Source organism: Thalassophryne amazonica, chromosome 16, assembly GCF_902500255.1.
Source record: "Thalassophryne amazonica chromosome 16, fThaAma1.1, whole genome shotgun sequence".
Lineage (NCBI taxonomy): Eukaryota > Metazoa > Chordata > Actinopteri > Batrachoidiformes > Batrachoididae > Thalassophryne > Thalassophryne amazonica.
Genome location: NC_047118.1, coordinates 7,274,789 through 7,298,245, shown reverse-complemented (window position 1 = coordinate 7,298,245; position 23,457 = coordinate 7,274,789). Strand labels below are relative to the sequence as shown.

Below are 23,457 nucleotides of genomic sequence, written 5' to 3'. Positions count from 1 at the left end.
TGCAACAAAACCAAATATGCTTAAGTCAATCAGTAACCAAAAGGGTGACGTGTGGGCAGGTCCGAGGGTAGGAGACGCCTATCCAGAGAAGAGCCGGGACCCACGAAGTTCCACCGCCAACGGAGACCTGCAACACACCAGAGCCGCCAAGTCCTGATTCCTCCAGGTGGCCACCGCTCGTGGCTGTCAGACCCAGTAGTGCTGGCAGGAACAAAAACAGGTTTAGGGTGGGTGTGTGAACACCCAGCAAACAGTCAGCAACTCACAGAAATCCTCTTGTAGGAATAAATCCAAATACTCCCAGAGTGCAGAGGAAAAACTGGAGAACATGCAGTGTCAATTGTTATATTAGTAAGTTAGAAGTGAGGAGTGGAGACGCCAACTCCACCAACTTCCACAAACTCGGCTACAAGCTGCAAGTATAAGTCACAACTGGAAAGACTTCAGTAACAATGAATGTGCAAACGGCACAAAACGGCTGAGTCGGTTTACCTGCGTGGTAAGCTGATAACAGAGTAGTGGTGTCTCTCCCAGGCTTTTATAGATGAGATGATGATGAGTTTAGATGACTGACAGCTGATACAGTGCACCTGGTGGATCTACCTGGCCAGTGCGCCCTCTGGTGCCTGAAACCTGCCAACAGGCAGGGTGCCCTCTGGTGGTGGGCCAGCAGTACCTCCTCTGCGGCGGCCCACACAACATTTCCAAGATTTACCAAATTATTTTTTATTTTATTCTTTTATTTTGTAAACACAACAAGGAAATGTCAGTACATTTCTAAAGTTTTATTTTGGATGCTTACAGTTGTGTATTTAAAGTTGTTTGTTTAAAGTAATCCCGGTGAATGATCGGATGATCACTAACAGCCTAAATCTAAGTTGTTATGATTTCTGTGTGATATGTCCTTTAATGTAAAAGGCAAGCTTCAGTGGTTGTCATGTAGCTTGTAGCTGACTCTGCTTAACTCCTGGGTGGGATGAATGAACCCCAGATACATCCCCCGTCTTGGCGTTACCCTTAATCTTGACTCTTAACGCATGTTTTTTTTGTGGACTGGGTGGTGGCTTTTTATCATGCTCATAGCTCATAGCAAGCTCTTAAAACCTGCTAATTTGTGCTAATGGTGCCAATATTCAAATGAATTAACACTGAGATTTCACACAATGGAAACACTTCTTAGATGTGTCGTTAGTGCGGTTAACTCAACAACTTTATGACTTAAAATAGTTTTATGATGATGAGTTATAATAATTAAATAAATAAAGTTCACCTGGTACGATTGTCACAAATGAGGAAAATAGTTTAAACATGTTTATTTCTACTCTAAAGTTGGGCATTTTAACATGAAAGGTCTGTGGGGAGTGACTAAACGTTTGGAGGAAGATTTGGCACTTCCACGTTGGCTTCATTTTTCAACACCGAAGGTTATTGCTTGTGTGAAATTCAGCATGCAGCTGCAAAGATTTAAAGCATGTCGTCTGGCACACGTGGTGCACTGAGATCTTCATAGCACCAGGGCCGGAGATTTGACTTGTCCCTGATGTCCCTCCCAGCTCAGGCCTCTGGGTGCGCACAGCAGCTATCAGAATTAAAGGCTTGTCAGCATTTGTAACGCCTCTAACGCTCCACTTTTCAAACAGGTTGCAGCTCTCAGCTGTTTAAAAGAGCATTATTGTTCTGCTCTGCTGCGGTTTAACAGCAGCCAGGCTCCGCGTGGCTGCTGTTTTCCCTCAGGGTAGAGTGAAGAGAGTGTGCCAAGCAACACGTACGCTGATACCTTTATTACACCACAGCGTGACGTCCGAGTAAAGCCTCTTACGTGTGTGAATTCCATTATTACCTGATTTGAGAAACGGGTATCATCTTTGATTGTTTTGACTACTGAAACCTCTGAATTAAAGTAAATTTTACCTGCAGATTTGACACATGAGGCCAAAGCAGGTTGTGTTGGAACTTTTTCATCATTACAACTTTTGCTTTCACTTAGCTTAATTTTGTTTTGGATTTCAGCCATGTATCTCAGTGACATGCTCTATAATTAAAGTAATTACTTATCTCCCTATTTGGGAACAAAAAGCCTGCACTTACAGAAAGGTAGACATTCATTTTGGCCCCTTCACACATAGTGTGAAGTTTGGACGGTGTTTGGACGAAAACGGTGAAGCAGCGCCAGACAGTTCGAAATTAGCGCACCACGAAACACTGCGCCAACTGGCAGGCGTGCACAAACCCGGTGCGAGAGTTTGTGCGTATGGCGGTGTCTTTCGGGCAGGAACACACAATGCCAGCTGTGGCACATCGCGCCGCTTATGTGGAGGAATCATAAAGGAATTATTAAAAAAAACAGCCGGTATCGCCGCTTATGTGGAAAAAAACAAAAAACATACAACCTACTGGACGCAAACCCACACCATCCTAAAGCTCTGATTGCCAGTCAGAGACTTTACCACTGAGCTACAGAGCTGTTCTTTGAAAGCTGCGGGAATCTGCCTCATAACAGGAAGGACATGGAAGTATTACAAAAAAAATTAAATATAATATAAAAACACAGCATTTATCAAGCAAGCAATACAAATATGATCCATCTGTTCCCCTGTAAATGACCCATGGTCACAGACATACAGTCATGAAATGACATGAATGAGAAGCAGTTCACTCGTCTCATTCATGTCCACATCTGCTGGCGTGTCTCCAACCGGCTGCACGTGAGCGTCTTATGGAACAGAGCTTATGTGTGTTAGGTGACATTGAGATCGCCTGCTGCGTGATCTGATCTGACGGTCCGTTTCAACCTGGGAGCAGCTTTTCCATGTGCGTGCTGTGTGCGTGCTCGCTCGCTGCAGCACATCACCACAGTGATATATGTTTTTATTTATGTCCAGTTGATAACAGCAAACAGACACACTCACATCACAGTGGGCAGTTGTTTGTCCATGTCCGTCCAAACACAGTATGTGGTGTCCAGCTGGAATGTCCAGATCCACAGATTTCCACAGCCGCTTCAGTGGGAGGACACACCTCCTGTCATCTCAGCGCACACCAAAGCCACACTCGTGTGGGACTTAGAGAAATTTCTTTACGAGTATGAAAGTGATTGTCTGCAGTCTGGTGTCGAGCCAAGAGTATGACTGGCCACACATTTTCTCAGTGCCATGCGAGTGGTGTTAGGTGTTTTTGCGTGTCACCTGGAATTTGGCCAGCACCTGCTGCGAGAGGGTGCGATGGATTTGCATAGTGGACACTTTGTCTTTTAGGTGCTTGTGCACGCAAATAGTTGTAGCAACGGGTGTACGAGGTGTTTGAGGGAGGGACGACATTACATGGTTTGCACACAATTCCTGCATTATGCTCACTAAGTGTCCACTTCAACCCAACTTCGCACTATGTGAAGGGGCCCTTTTTAGAGTTTAGACTTTTTTTGTTGTTGTTGTTGTTGTTTTGGCTAGGTTAACACCTAACCAAATAGTTTTGAAGTATAGTTTTAAAGGATAATCAAAACTAAATTTGAATGGTGTAAGTTTTGAAAGTTTTATTGAAATTACAATACTGAGCAAAAGTGATCAGTATTAATTTTTTAAAAAACAAAGATGCTGCAAAATAATGAAATCTCTGCAATATCAAATAATTCAAGATAAATAGTATGAAGCTTTAAAGTCAAAATAAAATTAATATTTCATGTAAGAATTGTGCCTGTCAGTGTGGCTTCTGTGGAATGATGCTACTGCTCCACTATGTGTCAATTAACATGAAGACTGGTGCCTTAAGACAGTGAGAATGGGTGTTTTGAAACAGTGAGAATGGGTGTTTTGAAACAGTGGGAATGGATGTTTTGAAACAGTGAGAATGGGTGTTTGGAAACAGTGGGAATGAGTGTTTTGAAACAGTGAGAATGGGTGTTTGGAAACAGTGAGAATGTGTGTTTTGAAACAGTGGGAATGGGTGTTTTGAAACACTGAGAATGTGTGTTTTGAAACAGTGGGAATGGGTGTTTGGAAACAGTGAGAATGAGTGTTTTGAAACAGTGGGAATGGGTGTTTTGAAACAGTGGGAATGAGTATTTTGAAACAGTGGGAATGGGTGTTTGGAAACTGAGCATGGGTGTTTTGAAACAGTGAGAATGGGTGTTTGGAAACAGTGAGAATGGGTGTTTTGAAACAGTGAGAATGGGTGTTTTGAAACAGTGGGAATGGATGTTTTGAAACAGTGGGAATGGATGTTTTGAAACAGTGAGAATGGGTGTTTGGAAACAGTGGGAATGAGTGTTTTGAAACAGTGAGAATGGGTGTTTGGAAACAGTGAGAATGTGTGTTTTGAAACAGTGGGAATGGGTGTTTTGAAACTGAGAATGGATGTTTTGAAATAGTGGGAATGAGTGTTTTGAAACACTGAGAATGTGTGTTTTGAAACAGTGGGAATGGGTGTTTGGAAACAGTGAGAATGAGTGTTTTGAAACAGTGGGAATGGGTGTTTTGAAACAGTGGGAATGAGTATTTTGAAACAGTGGGAATGGGTGTTTTGAAACAGTGGGATTGAGTATTTTGAAATAGTGGGAATGAGTGTTTTGAAACACTGAGAATGTGTGTTTTGAAACAGTGGGAATGGGTGTTTGGAAACAGTGAGAATGAGTGTTTTGAAACAGTGGGATTGGGTGTTTTGAAACACTGAGAATGTGTGTTTTGAAACAGTGGGAATGGGTGTTTGGAAACAGTGAGAATGAGTGTTTTGAAACAGTGGGAATGGGTGTTTTGAAACAGTGGGAATGAGTATTTTGAAACAGTGGGAATGGGTGTTTGGAAACTGAGCATGGGTGTTTTGAAACAGTGGGAATGGGTGTTTGGAAACAGTGAGAATGGGTGTTTTGAAACAGTGAGAATGGGTGTTTTGAAACAGTGGGAATGGATGTTTTGAAACAGTGGGAATGGATGTTTTGAAACAGTGAGAATGGGTGTTTGGAAACAGTGGGAATGAGTGTTTTGAAACAGTGAGAATGGGTGTTTGGAAACAGTGAGAATGTGTGTTTTGAAACAGTGGGAATGGGTGTTTTGAAACTGAGAATGGATGTTTTGAAATAGTGGGAATGAGTGTTTTGAAACACTGAGAATGTGTGTTTTGAAACAGTGGGAATGGGTGTTTGGAAACAGTGAGAATGAGTGTTTTGAAACAGTGGGAATGGGTGTTTTGAAACAGTGGGAATGAGTATTTTGAAACAGTGGGAATGGGTGTTTTGAAACAGTGGGATTGAGTATTTTGAAATAGTGGGAATGAGTGTTTTGAAACACTGAGAATGTGTGTTTTGAAACAGTGGGAATGGGTGTTTGGAAACAGTGAGAATGAGTGTTTTGAAACAGTGGGATTGGGTGTTTGGAAACAGTGAGAATGGGTGTTTTGAAACAGTGGGAATGGGTGTTTGGAAACAGTGGGAATGTGCCTGAGTGACAGAAAACGTATGACTTGAACAGACATTAGCAGTGTTAAATAAATGTTCATTTAAATACAGCTATTTTTGTGTCTCAATTGTTATTATTGTTCAATTAAATTGTTGTATAATATGAAAAAAATCAGCATTATATAGATTGACCACCAGCTACCCTGTTTTCTAAAAGCAGGAATTGGCATCAGTTATTGAAAAATCCATATTGGTAAAGCACTACTCTACATTTAGACATTTTTGTTGGCGACGTTGTGTAAATTCTCGACCTTAAGGTCCCATGATCCTTTGCGTGTGCGTGGGGGGGGGGGGTTCACAACATTGCATCACACGGAATTTTGTTGTTTTCTCGCAGTTATTGGCAAATAAGGACCTTCTGGAATGTTAATATTGATGGCACGTATTCTGAGTGTGACTCGCCGCAGGATTTCATGAAAAACAAATAAATAAAATTTAAAAAGCTATATAAACAGTAACCTTCGTTTGAATGCCTTCAGTAACCGCATTTCATGCTCATTTGCATTTTTTGTTCCTCGTGCGTGATGAGCCGTGATGATTTTGTTGTTTACAATGAGCAAGTTCAACCAGAACACCCCCCCTTCCCCATGCGCGCAAAGGATCATGGGTCCCTGAAAGACTCTGTGGCCCGTCTTTTTCACCCTTAGATGTTTATATTCTTCAGTTTTCTTACCAGCTGTATGACATAAACGTCATCCATGCGCCCACTCACTCGCTGTGAATCCGCCAGATAATCTGTCTGCTCATTTCACACATGGGCTTAGTTGGATGCTAGACAGACTTGGTACTAGTGACCTGGCAGGTTTAGTGTCCAGCTGAGTTTAGATGCTTACGTGTTTTCACACACAACCTCCGGATGATGTCCAGATACGTTTCAGGTTTGCAATGACTTCAGAGTCACATTGCAGTTGCACCATTTCTACTGTTGAGTTAATTAAAAATGTACTTAAATAGGCCAAAACACAGAATGTGCTCATTTGCGTTACACTCTGTGTTCCTGGAACACCTCATCTAACTGAACGCCGCCTCAAAACCAGCCGCTGTCTTTGCCACCTTCAGACTGTTTTGCGGATTCCATCATTTCCACTGCTGCTTTTGTGTTCTTGGCATTTATCTGCAGGTGGTAACAGTTTACCTCAATGCTCTTTATTTTCTCAAGTGTCAGTTAAAGTTTATTTAGTTTCTTAGTTGGGGTAACAAAAGAGAAATTTCCCAAATTTTTAGTTAAGTGTGTTCAGGGAATCGCAGTTGAAACTGGTGAAGGAAGGAAATGTTTTTGTCTTAGCAGCAGAAGAGGGTTCCCTTGTCTGTGTCTTAAACCTTCATAGGAAGTCAAGTTTAGACCAGAAACCACAGCAGATTTTTCCGAGCGTGCCGCTGGTGGAGCTTCCGACCGAGTGCCGAGGCCTGTGTGTCTCAGGACTTTTTAAATTTGCTCTGGATGGAGGCAGAAATGGCAACAGACAAACCGACAGATCGCTAAAGGAGATGGGAGGTCGTCTCGATCTTCGATCTGAGGGGACCAGGTGATCTCAGCTAGTCCCGCACAGTCCAGACTGGCCGAGTGGGAAGTGGCGCTGGCTCAGGGACCCACTCAGACCCTGTGTGTTTTGGGTAATCACAGGGTTTGGTATTCCCAGTGCTGGGAGAGGCCATGCGGTCGAAACCGGCGTGCTGGAGCCTGTCCCGTGCTGGGGCCCGATACTCCTCATCCTCCTCGTCCTCATCCGTCTCCTCTCATTCACTCGCTCTCTCTCTCTCTCTCTCTCTCTCCCCCTCTGTCCTCTCTGCCTCCTTCACCAGTTACAGTGTGTGTGTGCGTGCGTGTGTCTATGTATGTGTGTGTTCCAACTTGCCTGAGCCAAACCGCTCCCTCTGAGGAATTCACTCTTTTCCTCCTTTCACCCTCATACTCTTTCATTTCCTCTTTCTTTCCACTTTTGGCCTTTCTTTTTCATTATCATTTTAATTTGACACCCCAAGCGCTCTCTCGTCCTCCCTTACACTCTTCTTTTGAATGTTTTCACGCCACACGGAGTGCTTCCATGATGCTCTTCTCCTTTCTTTTTTTTTTTGAGGTTGTTATACACAGTTCAGAATGCCAGATTAAGCAGGCCAAGTAGTTAGTGCGCTTGGATTCAGTGCGGAAGGTTCCCAGTTCTAGTCCCACCCCTCCCACATTTCCCCATGTAATGTGGAGTTGCATCAGGAAGGGCATCTGGTGTAAAACCTATACCAATTCAACATGCACTTCCACCTTGGATTTGCTGTGGTGACCCCAAGTGCAAACAAGGGAGCAGCCGAAGGGTCTTACTTAGATTGCCAGAATAACCTGCAGCCTTTGTCGCCAGTATTCATGTATCTCAACCTGCAAAATGCATCCTGTCCACTCACACATTTGCTTCCTTATACATTGCAGAATTTGCCAGATTTGCCCACATGATTATTTGGAATAAATTCATGAAAGTGGAAACATTTCCCCACAGCATGTATCTACAAACAAACAAACAAAAAGTCACTTTAAAAAAAAAGACTGATTCTTCAAAAGTAAAGCAGTGGTCAAGAAAAAAATTCATCTGGCCTACAAAGAAACCATTTTTGTTGAGCGTAAAAGTGAATAAAGGGATAGAGGAAGCCAGAAATCTATATTTGTAATTTATAATATTGAAACTGGAACTGATGCAAATGAAGAGTTAGTCAGGTAATTAAAAAAAAAGAATCAGAAGACATGACCCGTTTTCCCAAAACAGGAAATTTAAATAGTTATATTCAACATTACAAGATATTGTTTGTATTTTGTGGTATGTAATCTATTAATTTTGACCATGTTATGTCAAAGCCCCCCCCCCAAATGGAATGTAATAGAAGAGGAGGAAGAGCGAGTAAGTGTAGTTAACAGCAAGACAGCCGGATTTCCATTGCATGGAGTGAGGTTGGAAGGGAGGAGAGGGTGGAAGTGCCTCCAAGCTGCAAAGCAGGAGCTCAGCATCTGTCAGGCTATTTATAGGTGCGTTTTGGTTATCCCGCCCTGCAACGCTCCTGCGCTTCCTGTCTGCAAGCCCACCTCTTCCTGTTGTTGTGTGGCTGCATACAAACCTGTCAGGTCAACTTCATCAGGTAAACACGCCACACATCAGTGTTTGTGCGTAGCGGTGAGCCGAAAGTGAAGCCTGACTCGTGCATTTTTGTGTGGCGGCCAGTGGTCTCGACATGTTTGTTTCTGGAGCACTGCCACAAAACAAACACACTTTCTCAAACTTTCACCTGCTCACCAGTTGCATTTGTCCAAAAAGCCACCGAAAGTCTGATGCATGATGATGCTTAGTTTTGGGGTCCCCCACCCCAACAAATGTTTAATAAATCTAATGAATCAGCATACATGTTGACTTGTTTCAGTGGACTTACTTTCATGTCAGTGTTTTTGCAAATTATTGAAAATCCTGATATAATAAATATAAATAGTGCAGTTTTAGACTAAAGGCTTCAGCCACAGTAATCACACCAATGAGTGCTGTTTTTGGGCCCTGTCTTCTACCTTGCGCAAAGCAGTGCACGACACAGTGCAGGTGACGTTGCTGCTAGTTTCCAGCCTATGCAGTTATCATTTTCACATTATTCAAAAGTGCATTGATTGGGATACAGAGACATGTGGATGGTGTTTTTATTCATGCTGTATCCATGCTTTGGACCCCCCTCCCCCTGAGCATTCAGCCACCCCTTTTACCCCTTATTAAAGTTGTTTAAACACCCAACTGCGAGAAGGCCCCGGGTAAGACCCAGGACATGGTAGAGGGATTATCTATCTTGGGAACACTTCAGGATCCCCGGGGGGAGTTACAGCACTTGGCTGAGGATAGGGAAGTGTGAGATGAGCTGCTTGGTCTGATGCCACTGCAACACAGACTCGGATAAGCAGAAGAAACTGAATGAATGTTAACCCTCTGGGGTCCGAGTGCATTTTTTGGACAGTTCACTCGCCTGGCATAAATGTTTTATTATTGCTGTTAACAGCTCTCCCTGCATCCCACAATCAAGTTTTATGTATCTTTTTTCATGACAACCTGTGCTTTCAGAATATATGTGCTTTTGTTGTGTTTTATAAGTGTAATAAAGGCTTACAAACAAAAATAAGAAAGAAAAAAGAGAAGTGGAAAATAATTTTTCACACAAATTTATTCAAAACACACAGCAAACTATAATAAACAACTGTTTTGACACTTTATAAAGGTAATTTGAGGTCTTGTGTGAAAGACTGTACAACAAAAAGGTTCAAACAATAAACACAAATGCACATTTTGAACAATATATACAAAATGGTCTATGCTTTTTTTTTTTTGTCTTCATCTCAAAGCAATTTCTGTCTGCTGTTACACAAAGGTTACAACACAAACGTCTACTTCTACTCTGTTTTGGACTGTTCTGTGCTGCTCCTAAAGCAGCTTTCACGTGAGATTGTCATCAGGTGTCGCTTTAAGGACGGTCCACAGCGCCTGACGGCGATCTGCGTTTCGAGGCGGCAGCGTCTCACCGTTTCAAGTTGAAAACTTCCACATTTCAGGCTCTGTTGATGCAGTAAGTCGTCAGAGAACAGAGAACTTTCAGAAGAAGTCGGCATGAGGAGTTTATTCGGACATTCCATTGTTAACGGTCATTTTGTAATGAAAGAACGTGCGGGCAGAGTCGCATGTCGGGCTGGACCCGACCGCGGGGGGTCGCGGCAGGAAAAACACCTCCATTGGAAATCTTAACGGGCAAGTTGGAACATGCCCAAGCTGTTAAACAATTTCTCAGTTACTCACTTGTTGAAAGCCATTAAAAGCCGCCTGAATTCTACAAATGGTTTTCAACACGGAGGTGTTTTTCCTGTCGCGGCGCACACAGATTTGCCGAGTCGTCACGGAAACGACTCGGCGAATTTGCGCGTACGTCTTTCATTAAAAAAATGTCCTTAAACAGTGGAATGTCCACATAAATCCTCATGCCGGCCTCTTCTGAATCTTCTCTGTTCTCTCACGATGTCCTGGGTGAATTAAGCCTTAAATTAGGATGTTTTCAGCTCCAAACAGGCCGACGACAGCGCCTGGAAGCGCTGCAGGACGTCCTGCTCCGTGGGAAGTCCTTACACCGACAGAAACACCCCATAATCTCTCATCAGCCGTTAAACTTTTCACAGAAAACCAGCTTAATTTCTCGAATAGTGTCCACTCGGATATTCCTCACAGGTCCAGAAAAAATTTTGATAAAGCAACGCGCGCCGTCTCGAGCAGCGTGTGAAACAAAGGAATTCAGCCGAGAGGGCGGGACCACGTCTCACTCAAGGCCTGCCCACAGGGAAATGACGTCACCGACACGCGTGAAAAAACATGCATGCGCACGAGGGTTCAAGCATGATTGGTGTAATCACATGTCATTCAAATCCATATAGTTAAAAAAAAAATAAAAGGGTCGGTTTATTATCTAAGAGACCTCGTATATATATATATATATATATATATATATATATATATATATATATATGCGAGATCTATTAGAAAAGTATCCAACCTTATTATTTTTTTCAAAAACCATATGGATTTGAATCACATGTGATTACATCAGACATGCTTGAACCCTCGTGGGCATGCGAGAGTTTTTTTCATGCCTGTCGGTTACGTCATTCGCCTGTGGGCAGTCTTTGAGTGAGGAGTCACCCACCCTCTCGTCGATTTTTTCATTGTTTAGGAATGGCTCAGAGACTGCTGCTTTGTTTGATCAAAATTTTTTCAAAACTGTAAGGCACAACTGAGTGGACACCATTCGATAAATTCAGCTGGTTTTCGGTAAAAATTTTAACGGCTGATGAGTGATTTTGGTCTGGTAGTGTCGCCGTAAGGACGGCCCACGGTGCCTGACGGCGATCTGCGCTTCGAGGCGGCAGCGTCTTGCCGTTTCAAGTTGAATACTTCTACATTTCAGGCTCTGTTGACCCAGTAAGTCGTCAGAGAACAGAGAACTTTTAGAAGAAGTCGGCATAAGGAGTTTATTCGGACATTCCATTGTTAACAGACATTTTGTAATGAAAGAATGTGCAGGCAGAGTCGCATTTCGGGCCGGACCCGACCGCGGGGGGTCGCGACAGGAAAAACACCTCCGTTGGAAACCTTAACGGGCAAGTTGGAACATGCCCAAGCTGTTAAACAATTTCTCAGTTACTCAATTGTTGAAAGCCATCAAAAGCCGCCTGCATTTTACAAATGGTTTTCAACACGGAGGTGTTTTTCCTGTCGCGGCGCACACAGATTCGCCGAGTCGTCACGGAAACGACTCGGCAAATTTGCGTGCACGTCTTTCATTAAAAAATGTCCTTAAACAGTGGAATGTCCGCATAAAGTCCTCATGCCGGCCTCTTCTGAATCATCTCTGTTCTCTCATGACATCCTGGGTGAATTAAGCCTTAAATTAGGATGTTTTCAGGTCGAAACAGGCCGACGACAGCGCCTGGAAGCGCTGTGCTACGTCCCGCTCCGTGGGAAGTCCTTACACTGACAGAAACACCCCATAATCTCTCATCAGCCATTAAACTTTTCACCGAAAACCAGCTTAATTTCTCGAATAGTGTCCACTCAGATATTCCTCACAGGTCCAGAAAAAATTTTGATAAAGCAACGCGCGCCGTCTCGAGCAGCGTGTGAAACAAAGGAATTCAGCCAAGAGGGCTGGACCACATCTCACTCAAGGCCTGCCCACAGGGAAATGACGTCACCGACACGCGTGAAAAAACTCACGCATGCGCACGAGGGTTCAAGCATGATTGGTGTAATCGCACGTCATTCAAATCCATATAGTTTTTAAAAAAAATAAAAAGGTAGGATATTTTTCTAATAGACCTCGTATATATGTATATTCTATTTCTACCTCATTTTCTTATTTTATTGTATTGTTACAAGTATTATTATTATTATTATTATTGCTTATCCTTGCACACACTGTTTGATGCACATTTTCCTCTACTCGCACCCATCTTGTGTGTTTTTTAAGAGCTGACGTAACATGTGAATTTCTCCACTGTGAGATCAGTAAAGTCTTATCTTAAAAAATAATGAGTTTTCATGATGTTTTCTTGTTGCTTCCACGTCTTTCCTGTGACCACATCATCAGTGTGCGCTGGTAGTAGTTACATGAAAATGACATCAGTTTGCAATACGAGAGAAGAAGACAGAACAGATCTTGCGCAGAAGACAGAACAGAACTGGCACTAAATGGTTGAGTTATTTATGATTTATCATTTATTTATGATGAAATCAAACATTTCAAGTGGGGATTCTGGTGAACGTAATATTGGCCGCACTCGTGCATCCACCGAACAACTCTTCAGGCATAATTTCACAAGGAACGCTCAGGGCTTTCCAACGTGCGAGTACGGTAACTTATGCTATTGTTGCTATTGCTATATGTTCACTGTGTTCAATTCCGCAGAACAGAAAGTTTGATGTGAATGTGTACCATGAGATTGACGGAATTGCTGCACACCAGCATCACTTTTAGCCGACACAGCGTCAAGAGTGAAAGCTTTTTGACGTGAGGGCATACAGCCCTCCCAACACTCAAAATCATGTTGTCATACTAGTGGAGGAAAGAACCTGATTATTCAGATAGGTTGCTTCAGCCGCAACAAAATGATACACAATAGACCCCGACCGATATGGATTTTTTGAGGCCGATGCCAATAACGATATTTGGATGAAAAAAATGCAGATAATCGATAAATCGGCTGATTTGCCGATAGCCGAAATCAGCCGATATATTTTTTTTTTTAATGAATAAAATGTTCTTTTTTGGACCCTTAACAAAAAAGGTATGAGCTAAAAGCTGAAGCTTTATCCTCATATTGATTAACTTTATAACAGAGAAGAATTTTCAAGTTAAAAAAATGCAATCAAGAATTAAACCGTAGCAAATACATATTCTTTAAAACAGTTGTGAAATACATCTGATCTTGTCAGCTGATCAGTGCAGTGTGACAGCGAACTATGGGGGCTGGTGATGAACACATTTAAGCAGGGGTGTAAGCAGCTCTCAGTTGAATGGAGTCAGACCTTCATCTACTGGACAAACGGTGCAAGGACATTTTACATTGCCGAAACAAACATTATTTCAGTAACTGTTCTGTTTATGAGAAATTATCGGCGTTCTATCAGCAAAATTTCGGCCGATAGTGAGTACTTTGAAAAGGGCTTATATCGGCCGATAATATCGGCCGGACGATATATCGGGCGGGCTCTAATACACAAACAAAACAGAAGAGATGAATTTCAGAATACACAAAGGTAAACCATTTTTATTTATACTGTGTTATTTCTTTGGGAGATATGACATGCTAAGCTAACGGACTGAAATCTTCTTCTATTCTGCGTTATCTGGCTTGGCTTTGTGTGTAGCACTGCCCCCTAGTGGTGATGTTGAACTACAGTCACGATCGCGCTGATGTGCAGCATTGCTGTGGAATGATGTTTTCCCTTCCTCCTGCTCCTCTTCACTCCCTCCTGTTTAGTCAGGTGATTGTGTTTGACTAACAAATGTGGGTCACTGGTTCAGCATGAGGGTGATAGTTCTCACGTGTGTGTGGCAGAAAGGCCAGCCGGTTTTATTTACTCAGACTGAGGAATGAGAGATTTAAAGAGGAGGTGCAGATTCCCCCTCTCTCCCCCCTTAGGGCAGATTCTTTCTCATCATTTCTGGAGGTGAGGTTATGCCATCTGCGTGTCCTTGACTTGACTTGGGCCTTTCTTGGAAGTCGAGTCCCCGTACCTCTGTTCAGTGAACTGCCAGAAAATGAGGGTTTATTTATGTTCCCGTTCTCCCTGTAGTTACATTATGCAAGTCTAATTTGAATAAATATATTTTACACACATTTGTGATGACTTTTTATTTCCACAATGGGAATTGAAATCAAGAACTCAAACATGCAGATCAAATGAAACTGCTGTATCTTTGATCATGTGTTATTTGAAGAGATGGAACTCATAACTGTCAGTGTTATGTAATCTGTTGAATGTTCTTATGAATAAATTATTCATATTAATTTCTGTAAAATCTTTGAAATATTCCTATCAGTTTCTCTCAGCATTACATTTTTTCAGTATTCTATTCTATTTTAGAGGTGTTTAATACATAAATCAGTCTGCATTGTATGGTATCAAATTGACAGTGCAGCCAAGTCCACGTTCAAGCACAAGTGATTTATTTCAAACAATACTAGTGAAATAAAATCAAAGCTGTCTGTAAAATTAACGTAAACAATTCATATTACCCCATTTGTACAGAGTACATCAAATTATTCAATTTCGTGGACATAGCATCACGATTTATTTTATTTTTTGAACATCTTCAAAATTTTCTATATTGGTTCTATATTCTACAACAATACTATTACCACAAATTACATTTTCATGCCCCGATTGAGTATCCAATTGTTTTATTATTATTATTATTATTATTATTATTATTATTATGGTGCCTCTACTGGTGGTTGGCTCTCACTGCGGTATTGTATCACTTCCTGTTCCGGAGCACAGCGGTGTTTTGCTGTATCTGTTAGCTGTTTAATCTGCGCAGTTAGATTGATCTAGTTATCTAGATTACGATTTGTTTCCCAGTGTAATCTTTACGTGCCTTAACTAAAGCACTCCTTCTGCTGAATCACCTCTAAATTATTTACACATTATTCACTTTGCATGTTTTTAGGAATCCGCTAGCTTAGCGTAGCTACTAGCTCTTAGCCGGTTTAGCATGGCGGCTTCTCCTGTCTCTCCTGCACTTTTCTGCTCTGGGTGTGAAATGTTTAGTTATTCCTCGGCCTCCTTTAGCAGTAACGGTACTTGTAATAAGTGTAGCTTATTCGTAGCTTTGGAGGCCAGGCTGGGCGAATTGGAGACTCGGCTCTGCACTGTGGAAAATTCTACAGCTAGCCAGGCCCCTGTAGTCGGTGCAGACCAAGGTAGCTTAGCCGCCGTTAGTTACCCCCTGGCAGATCCTGAGCAGCCGGGAAAGCAGGCCGACTGGGTGACTGTGAGGAGGAAGCGTAGTCCTAAACAGAAGCCCCGTGTACACCGCCAACCCGTTCACATTTCTAACCGTTTTTCCCCACTCGACGACACACCCACCGAGGATCAAACTCTGGTTATTGGCGACTCTGTTTTGCAAAATGTGAAGTTAGCGACACCAGCAACCATAGTCAATTGTCTTCCGGGGGCCAGAACAGGCGACATTGAAGGAAATTTGAAACTGCTGGCTAAGGCTAAGCGTAAATTTGGTAAGATTGTAATTCACGTCGCCAGTAATGACACCCGGTTACGCCAATCGGAGGTCACTAAAATTAACATTGAATCGGTGTGTAACTTTGCAAAAACAATGTCGGACTCTGTAGTTTTCTCTGGGCCCCTCCCCAATCAGACCGGGAGTGACATGTTTAGCCGCATGTTCTCCTTGAATTGCTGGCTGTCTGAGTGGTGTCCAAAAAATGAGGTGGGCTTCATAGATAATTGGCAAAGCTTCTGGGGAAAACCTGGTCTTGTTAGGAGAGACGGCATCCATCCCACTTTGGATGGAGCAGCTCTCATTTCTAGAAATCTGGCCAATTTTCTTAAATCCTCCAAACCGTGACTATCCAGGGTTGGGACCAGGAAGCAGAGTTGTAGTCTTACACACCTCTCTGCAGCTTCTCTCCCCCTGCCATCCCCTCATTACCCCATCCCCGTAGAGACGGTGCCTGCTCCCAGACTACCAATAACCAGCAAAAATCTATTTAAGCATAAAAATTCAAAAAGAAAAAATAATATAGCACCTTCAACTGCACCACAGACTAAAACAGTTAAATGTGGTCTATTAAACATTAGGTCTCTCTCTTCTAAGTCCCTGTTGGTAAATGATATAATAATTGATCAACATATTGATTTATTCTGCCTTACAGAAACCTGGTTACAGCAGGATGAATATGTTAGTTTAAATGAGTCAACACTCCCGAGTCACACTAACTGTCAGAATGCTCGTAGCATGGGCCGAGGCGGAGGATTAGCAGCAATCTTCCATTCCAGCTTATTAATTAATCAAAAACCCAGACAGAGCTTTAATTCATTTGAAAGCTTGACTCTTAGTCTTGTCCATCCAAATTGGAAGTCCCAAAAACCAGTTTTATTTGTTATTATCTATCGTCCACCTGGTCGTTACTGTGAGTTTCTCTGTGAATTTTCAGACCTTTTGTCTGACTTAGTGCTTAGCTCAGATAAGATAATTATAGTGGGCGATTTTAACATCCACACAGATGCTGAGAATGACAGCCTCAACACTGCATTTAATCTATTATTAGACTCTATTGGCTTTGCTCAAAAAGTAAATGAGTCCACCCACCACTTTAATCATATCTTAGATCTTGTTCTGACTTATGGTATGGAAATAGAAGACTTAACAGTATTCCCTGAAAACTCCCTTCTGTCTGATCATTTCTTAATAACATTTACATTTACTCTGATGGACTACCCAGCAGTGGGGAATAAGTTTCATTACACTAGAAGTCTTTCAGAAAGCGCTGTAACTAGGTTTAAGGATATGATTCCTTCTTTATGTTCTCTAATGCCATATACCAACACAGTGCAGAGTAGCTACCTAAACTCTGTAAGTGAGATAGAGTATCTCGTCAATAGTTTTACATCCTCATTGAAGACAACTTTGGATGCTGTAGCTCCTCTAAAAAAGAGAGCTTTAAATCAGAAGTGCCTGACTCCGTGGTATAACTCAGAAACTTGTAGCTTAAAGCAGATAACCCGTACGTTGGAGAGGAAATGGCGTCTCACTAATTTAGAAGATCTTCACTTAGCCTGGAAAAAGAGTCTGTTGCTCTATAAAAAAGCCCTCCGTAAAGCTAGGACATCTTTCTACTCATCACTAATTGAAGAAAATAAGAACAACCCCAGGTTTCTTTTCAGCACTGTAGCCAGGCTGACAAAGTGTCAGAGCTCTATTGAGCTGAGTATTCCATTAACTTTAACTAGTAATGACTTCATGACTTTCTTTGCTAACAAAATTTTAACTATTAGAGAAAAAATTACTCATAACCATCCCAAAGACGTATCGTTATCTTTGGCTGCTTTCAGTGATGCCGGTATTTGGTTAGACTCTTTCTCTCCGATTGTTCTGTCTGAGTTATTTTCATTAGTTACTTCATCCAAACCATCAACATGTTTATTAGACCCCATTCCTACCAGGCTGCTCAAGGAAGCCCTACCATTATTTAATGCTTCGATCTTAAATATGATCAATCTATCTTTGTTAGTTGGCTATGTACCACAGGCTTTTAAGGTGGCAGTAATTAAACCATTACTTAAAAAGCCATCACTTGACCCAGCTATCTTAGCTAATTATAGGCCAATCTCCAACCTTCCTTTTCTCTCAAAAATTCTTGAAAGGGTAGTTGTAAAACAGCTAACTGATCATCTGCAAAGGAATGGTCTATTTGAAGAGTTTCAGTCAGGTTTTAGAATTCATCATAGTACAGAAACAGCATTAGTGAAGGTTACAAATGATCTTCTTATGGCCTCGGACAGTGGACTCATCTCTGTGCTTGTTCTGTTAGACCTCAGTGCTGCTTTTGATACTGTTGACCATAAAATTTTATTACAGAGATTAGAGCATGCCATAGGTATTAAAGGCACTGCGCTGCGGTGGTTTGAATCATATTTGTCTAATAGATTACAGTTTGTTCATGTAAATGGGGAATCTTCTTCACAGACTAAAGTTAATTATGGAGTTCCACAAGGTTCTGTGCTAGGACCAATTTTATTCACTTTATACATGCTTCCCTTAGGCAGTATTATTAGATGGTATTGCTTAAATTTTCATTGTTACGCAGATGATACCCAGCTTTATCTATCCATGAAGCCAGAGGACACACACCAATTAGCTAAACTGCAGGATTGTCTTACAGACATAAAGACATGGATGACCTCTAATTTCCTGCTTTTAAACTCAGATAAAACTGAAGTTATTGTACTTGGCCCCACAAATCTTAGAAACATGGTGTCTAACCAGATCCTTACTCTGGATGGCATTACCCTGACCTCTAGTAATACTGTGAGAAATCTTGGAGTCATTTTTGATCAGGATATGTCATTCAAAGCGCATATTAAACAAATATGTAGGACTGCTTTTTTGCATTTACGCAATATCTCTAAAATCAGAAAGGTCTTGTCTCAGAGTGATGCTGAAAAACTAATTCATGCATTTATTTCCTCTAGGCTGGACTATTGTAATTCATTATTATCAGGTTGTCCTAAAAGTTCCCTAAAAAGCCTTCAGTTAATTCAAAATGCTGCAGCTAGAGTACTGACGGGGACTAGAAGGAGAGAGCATATCTTACCCATATTGGCCTCTCTTCATTGGCTTCCTGTTAATTCTAGAATAGAATTTAAAATTCTTCTTCTTACTTATAAGGTTTTGAATAATCAGGTCCCATCTTATCTTAGGGACCTCGTAGTACCATATCACCCCAATAGAGCGCTTCGCTCTCAGACTGCAGGCTTACTTGTAGTTCCTAGGGTTTGTAAGAGTAGAATGGGAGGCAGAGCCTTCAGCTTTCAGGCTCCTCTCCTGTGGAACCAGCTCCCAATTCAGATCAGGGAGACAGACACCCTCTCTACTTTTAAGATTAGGCTTAAAACTTTCCTTTTTGCTAAAGCTTATAGTTAGGGCTGGATCAGGTGACCCTGAACCATCCCTTAGTTATGCTGCTATAGACGTAGACTGCTGGGGGGTTCCCATGATGCACTGTTTCTTTCTCTTTTTGCTCTGTATGCACCACTCTGCATTTAATCATTAGTGATCGATCTCTGCTCCCCTCCACAGCATGTCTTTTTCCTGGTTCTCTCCCTCAGCCCCAACCAGTCCCAGCAGAAGACTGCCCCTCCCTGAGCCTGGTTCTGCTGGAGGTTTCTTCCTGTTAAAAGGGAGTTTTTCCTTCCCACTGTAGCCAAGTGCTTGCTCACAGGGGGTCGTTTTGACCGTTGGGGTTTTACATAATTATTGTATGGCCTTGCCTTACAATATAAAGCGCCTTGGGGCAACTGTTTGTTGTGATTTGGCGCTATAGAAAAAAATTGATTGATTGATTGATTGATTAAAACCCAAAATGTACAATCGGGTGTCAGAAATTGGCAGTGGCAATCGTCAAGTTTTTTTTTCCAAGTTTGGTAGGTCTTGTGACTTGTGAATTACTTTCTGAAAAATCACAAGTTTGTTAATAATGACAGTAGTAATAATAATAATGATGCTAATAACTATTTCTGTAGGGCTTTCCTAGGACCACTTGGCCATAATGTTGCCTAATTTTGACATGGATAAAGCATAAAGAATAATCATTCTGTTCTTGGTATGAATTTGGTATTTATGGACTCCCAAAATTTCCTGTATATTTGTATTGTCAAGTGTGTCAGTAGCATGGAGCAAGCAGAGGTTCACCCTTTGAGTCTAGCCTGCTTGAGGTTTCTTCCTCAAATCATCAGAGAGAGTTTTTCCTTACCACTGTTGCCTGTGTGTTTGCTCTGGGGGTTGGTAAGGTTGCACCTTACTTGTGTGAAGCGCCTTGAGGCAACTTTGTTGGGATTTGGCACTATATAAATGAAATATATGGAAATTGAATTATTAAATAACTTTAAATAATTAATTTTCTAAGTAGTTGTGGATTATTTTTCTGCTGATCAGCTAATTGGATAATTGACTAATGGATGAAGTTGGAGGTACGTCACCTCCACATACTAGCAAAGTAATAATACTCAAGCACTAAACAATGGCCAAACCAGTAACATCTGCACTTTAAGTGAGAAGCAGCAAGAAAGACATTGTGTGATTTTCTTTCAGAATAACAGAAGATTTTGAGCTGAGTCTGGTGTACAATTACATCAGTAATCTACCAGGAGATGATATAATGACAAAACAGCTTTAATTGGACTGCAGGAATGCCTGCACCAAAAAGCGGATGAACAGGAACGAGCTGTATGCTGAGAGGTACATCTGTTCCAAAGCATCACAACTTATTTTGTTCTTTTCTTCCCAGCACTTCAAGCGTGAAATAGATAAAAGATTAATTAGCTTACAGCAACAGTTACGTCGAAGCTGAGACAGCTGAGCAGGATGTGCTTATTAAGTCAGACTACAGGTGAAAATGTTTGAGGAATCATTTTCTCATAAGACAGGTTTTTGTATGAACACAGTTTTTGTTATTTCGGAATGTGGCTGCCAGCGTTTATGGTGCTGTTGCCACGCTGGTAATGAATTAAAATGACAGACAAGGATGATATGCCTGGTTATGTCTACTGATAACTACACAACAACTTATTAATCAAGTTCACACACTGAGAAATTTACTACAATTCACAAGGACGATGTGCACACTCTTCTGGAATACAGTCACAGCGGCTGTGAAACAAATGTTCAAGAAGATCCTGGATGACCTGCTTCCTCCGTAGTTTCAGCACTAATTTCCTTTCGTCATTTTGCTGTGTTATTGATTATGCGCTATTTTTGCCGTATTCTTCAAAGAGTGTTATTTCCTGCTGTTTTAAAAATGTTGTTTCAAAGATCTGAGTATTTCTATTCTAACTGAACGGTTATACAAATTGGTTGGACCTCATGTTTCTCAATGTCGTGTATCCACAGGGTAAGGGGTGGCGGGATGGTCTCTCTTCTGCCAGTGACAACCCTCGGCCGCCGATGGCGTCCAGGCCGAGAAGAGAGGGCATCGGTGTGGACTGGAAGGGTCCGCGGACGCTGGTTCTCTGCAAGAACTCCCAGGGCTTTGGTTTTACGCTGCGCCACTTCATCGTTTACCCTCCAGAGTCTGCCGTGCACACCACCCTCAAGGTAGAACCAGCAAGTCCTTTAAGTTTATTTTTCTCCCAATTCCATGTTAAGATCTTAGACTGTACAGTGGTCCCTCGCTATAACGCGGTTCACCTTTCGCGGCCTCGCAGTTTCACGGATTTTGTTAGTCCAGTTTTGCATGCTTTTTTTTTTTTACAGCACATTGTGTTCTGCGTGTCTGTTTATAAGAATCTTCTCGCACAGAAGAAAAAAGAGCGCCTACCCATAACTGTGTTCTTCACTCGGAAAAAGACACCTGCACCGAGGTATGACTCAGTGGAAAAAGAGTGGCGCCAGGACGAAGAGGCGCGATCATAGAAACTGTGAAATACTGGTCAGTCACTATTAATAATTTCTTATGTGTCCAACCTCGTAGGTTGATCGTTAAAAATAAATTTGTTAGTTCTAAAAGCCATCATAATTATTTGTAGGAAAACATTCTATTTTTATTTCTCAAAAAAATGTTTGGGCCTGAAAACAGGTTGGTCTTATTTTTCTACTAAGGTTTGAACTTTGAGAGTGTTTACACACAAGAGAAAAGTGAGAGAATGTTAATGCCTGTTTGAGAAAAGTGTATAAAGTGTGTAGTGAGGGGTTTTACAGCCTTAAAACGTCTATAATAATTGTAAAAAATAACGCTGACTACTTCGCGGATTTCGCTTATTGCGGGCTATTTTTAGAACGTAACTCCCGCGATAAACAAAGGACCACTGTATAAAGCCGTGTTAAAGGCCAAAAACTGCTGCTTTGGGTGTTGCCAAGTTGGCAACACTTATATGTCACGGCGAACCCATAAATGGATAAAGAGGTAGCATGTGGGTGAGGCCCTGCATAACCTGGGTGGGACAAATGCAGCCTGAACACACCCCTGTCTTAAAGTGACCTGCTTATTTCCTCGGTAATTGTGGATTAACTAGACCTCATTGCATCAAGTTACTTAATAGCTGCTAAAAGTGCTAACACCTAACTATATTAAATTACACAAAAACAATTTTCTCAGTGGAAATGCTGGAGCACAGAGGTCTTAGATGATCTGTTAGGAAAACTGGCTGCTCAACAATCAATTATATTACAGATATTTGTTTTAAAATGCTCAGAAAAGCACCCCCCCCCCCAAAATCAACTAGCAGCTACAGTTAGCAACCTGTGTACTACCAGAACTTTGAGCCCAGCTCAGCAGCACATGCTAGCTGTCATTCAAAGTGACCGCACCCCTAATTATACATAATTTACAGCTTAAAACATCCTAAACTAAGGAGAAATAAAAATCCACCCCTGTACAGTTGCCATGGAGGGGGAAAAAACTATCTATAGAGAGCAAAACTGTGTTTTTTACCAGACTGTAAACATGTTTATTTTTGCTGTAAATTTGGACATTTTAACATGGGCTTCTATAGGAACTCATTACTTTCTGGAACCAGCCTCAAGCAGCCAGTCAAGGAACTGTGACTTTTTCTTCTTCCTGTTGTGCCTCATTTTGGAAGGCCAGAGAAACAGCAATCATGGTGTTTAGTTATACTCGCTGGAATTCAAATATTCAAAAGATTGTCATTGAACCTCCTGAACTCTGACATCATATTAAAGCAGCAGAGACGGGGCCAGTCCTACTGTGGCCAGTGGTCGGTTAGTTATGTAAAAATGGAGACCTACAAAATACAAGCATGAATAGAGACTGAATACTGCGAAACCCAAAATATTCATGCTCATGTAAGGAATGGAGATTTGGAGACAAAAGAAAGACCCAGATTCTTCACTGAAGAGAACAACAGATTGTCCCATTTGTAGTGCTGCTAATATAAAACCTTTAGACCCTTCAGACAGGACTGACTGACATGGAAAAGGAAGGTGATACCAATATGTAACCCTGTTCTGACAGGATTGGTTGAGAAGGGTTGTAAAACCAGTTTCTCAATGATTTTAGTCCCATCTGAATGCTTCATTTCAGGCATTTTTACAGACTGCGCTTTCTCTTGCCTGTAGTGGTTTTGGTGACTTTTTCCTTCTGTAACAGAAATGACCTCGAGTTATACTAATCACATATGAATAGACATGTCTGTCAGTATTCCATCATATCCTACAGACAAGGAATTTTCCAAATTTCATCTCCTCCTGTACCTGCAGGA

At 41.6% G+C, this 23,457-nt stretch overlaps 1 protein-coding gene across 6 annotated transcripts in view; it reads left to right on the top strand.

Moving 5' to 3' along the window:
* The window catches only part of arhgap23a (Rho GTPase activating protein 23a), a 201,235-nt gene that overhangs the window by 127,861 nt on the left and 49,917 nt on the right, over positions 1–23,457 (top strand). For all 6 annotated transcript variants that reach the window (XM_034189548.1, XM_034189546.1, XM_034189544.1 and 3 more), the window contains exon 2: positions 21,131–21,334. In XM_034189548.1, coding sequence (XP_034045439.1) covers positions 21,131–21,334 — 204 coding nt within the window. The remainder of the gene's footprint in view (positions 1–21,130; positions 21,335–23,457) is intronic.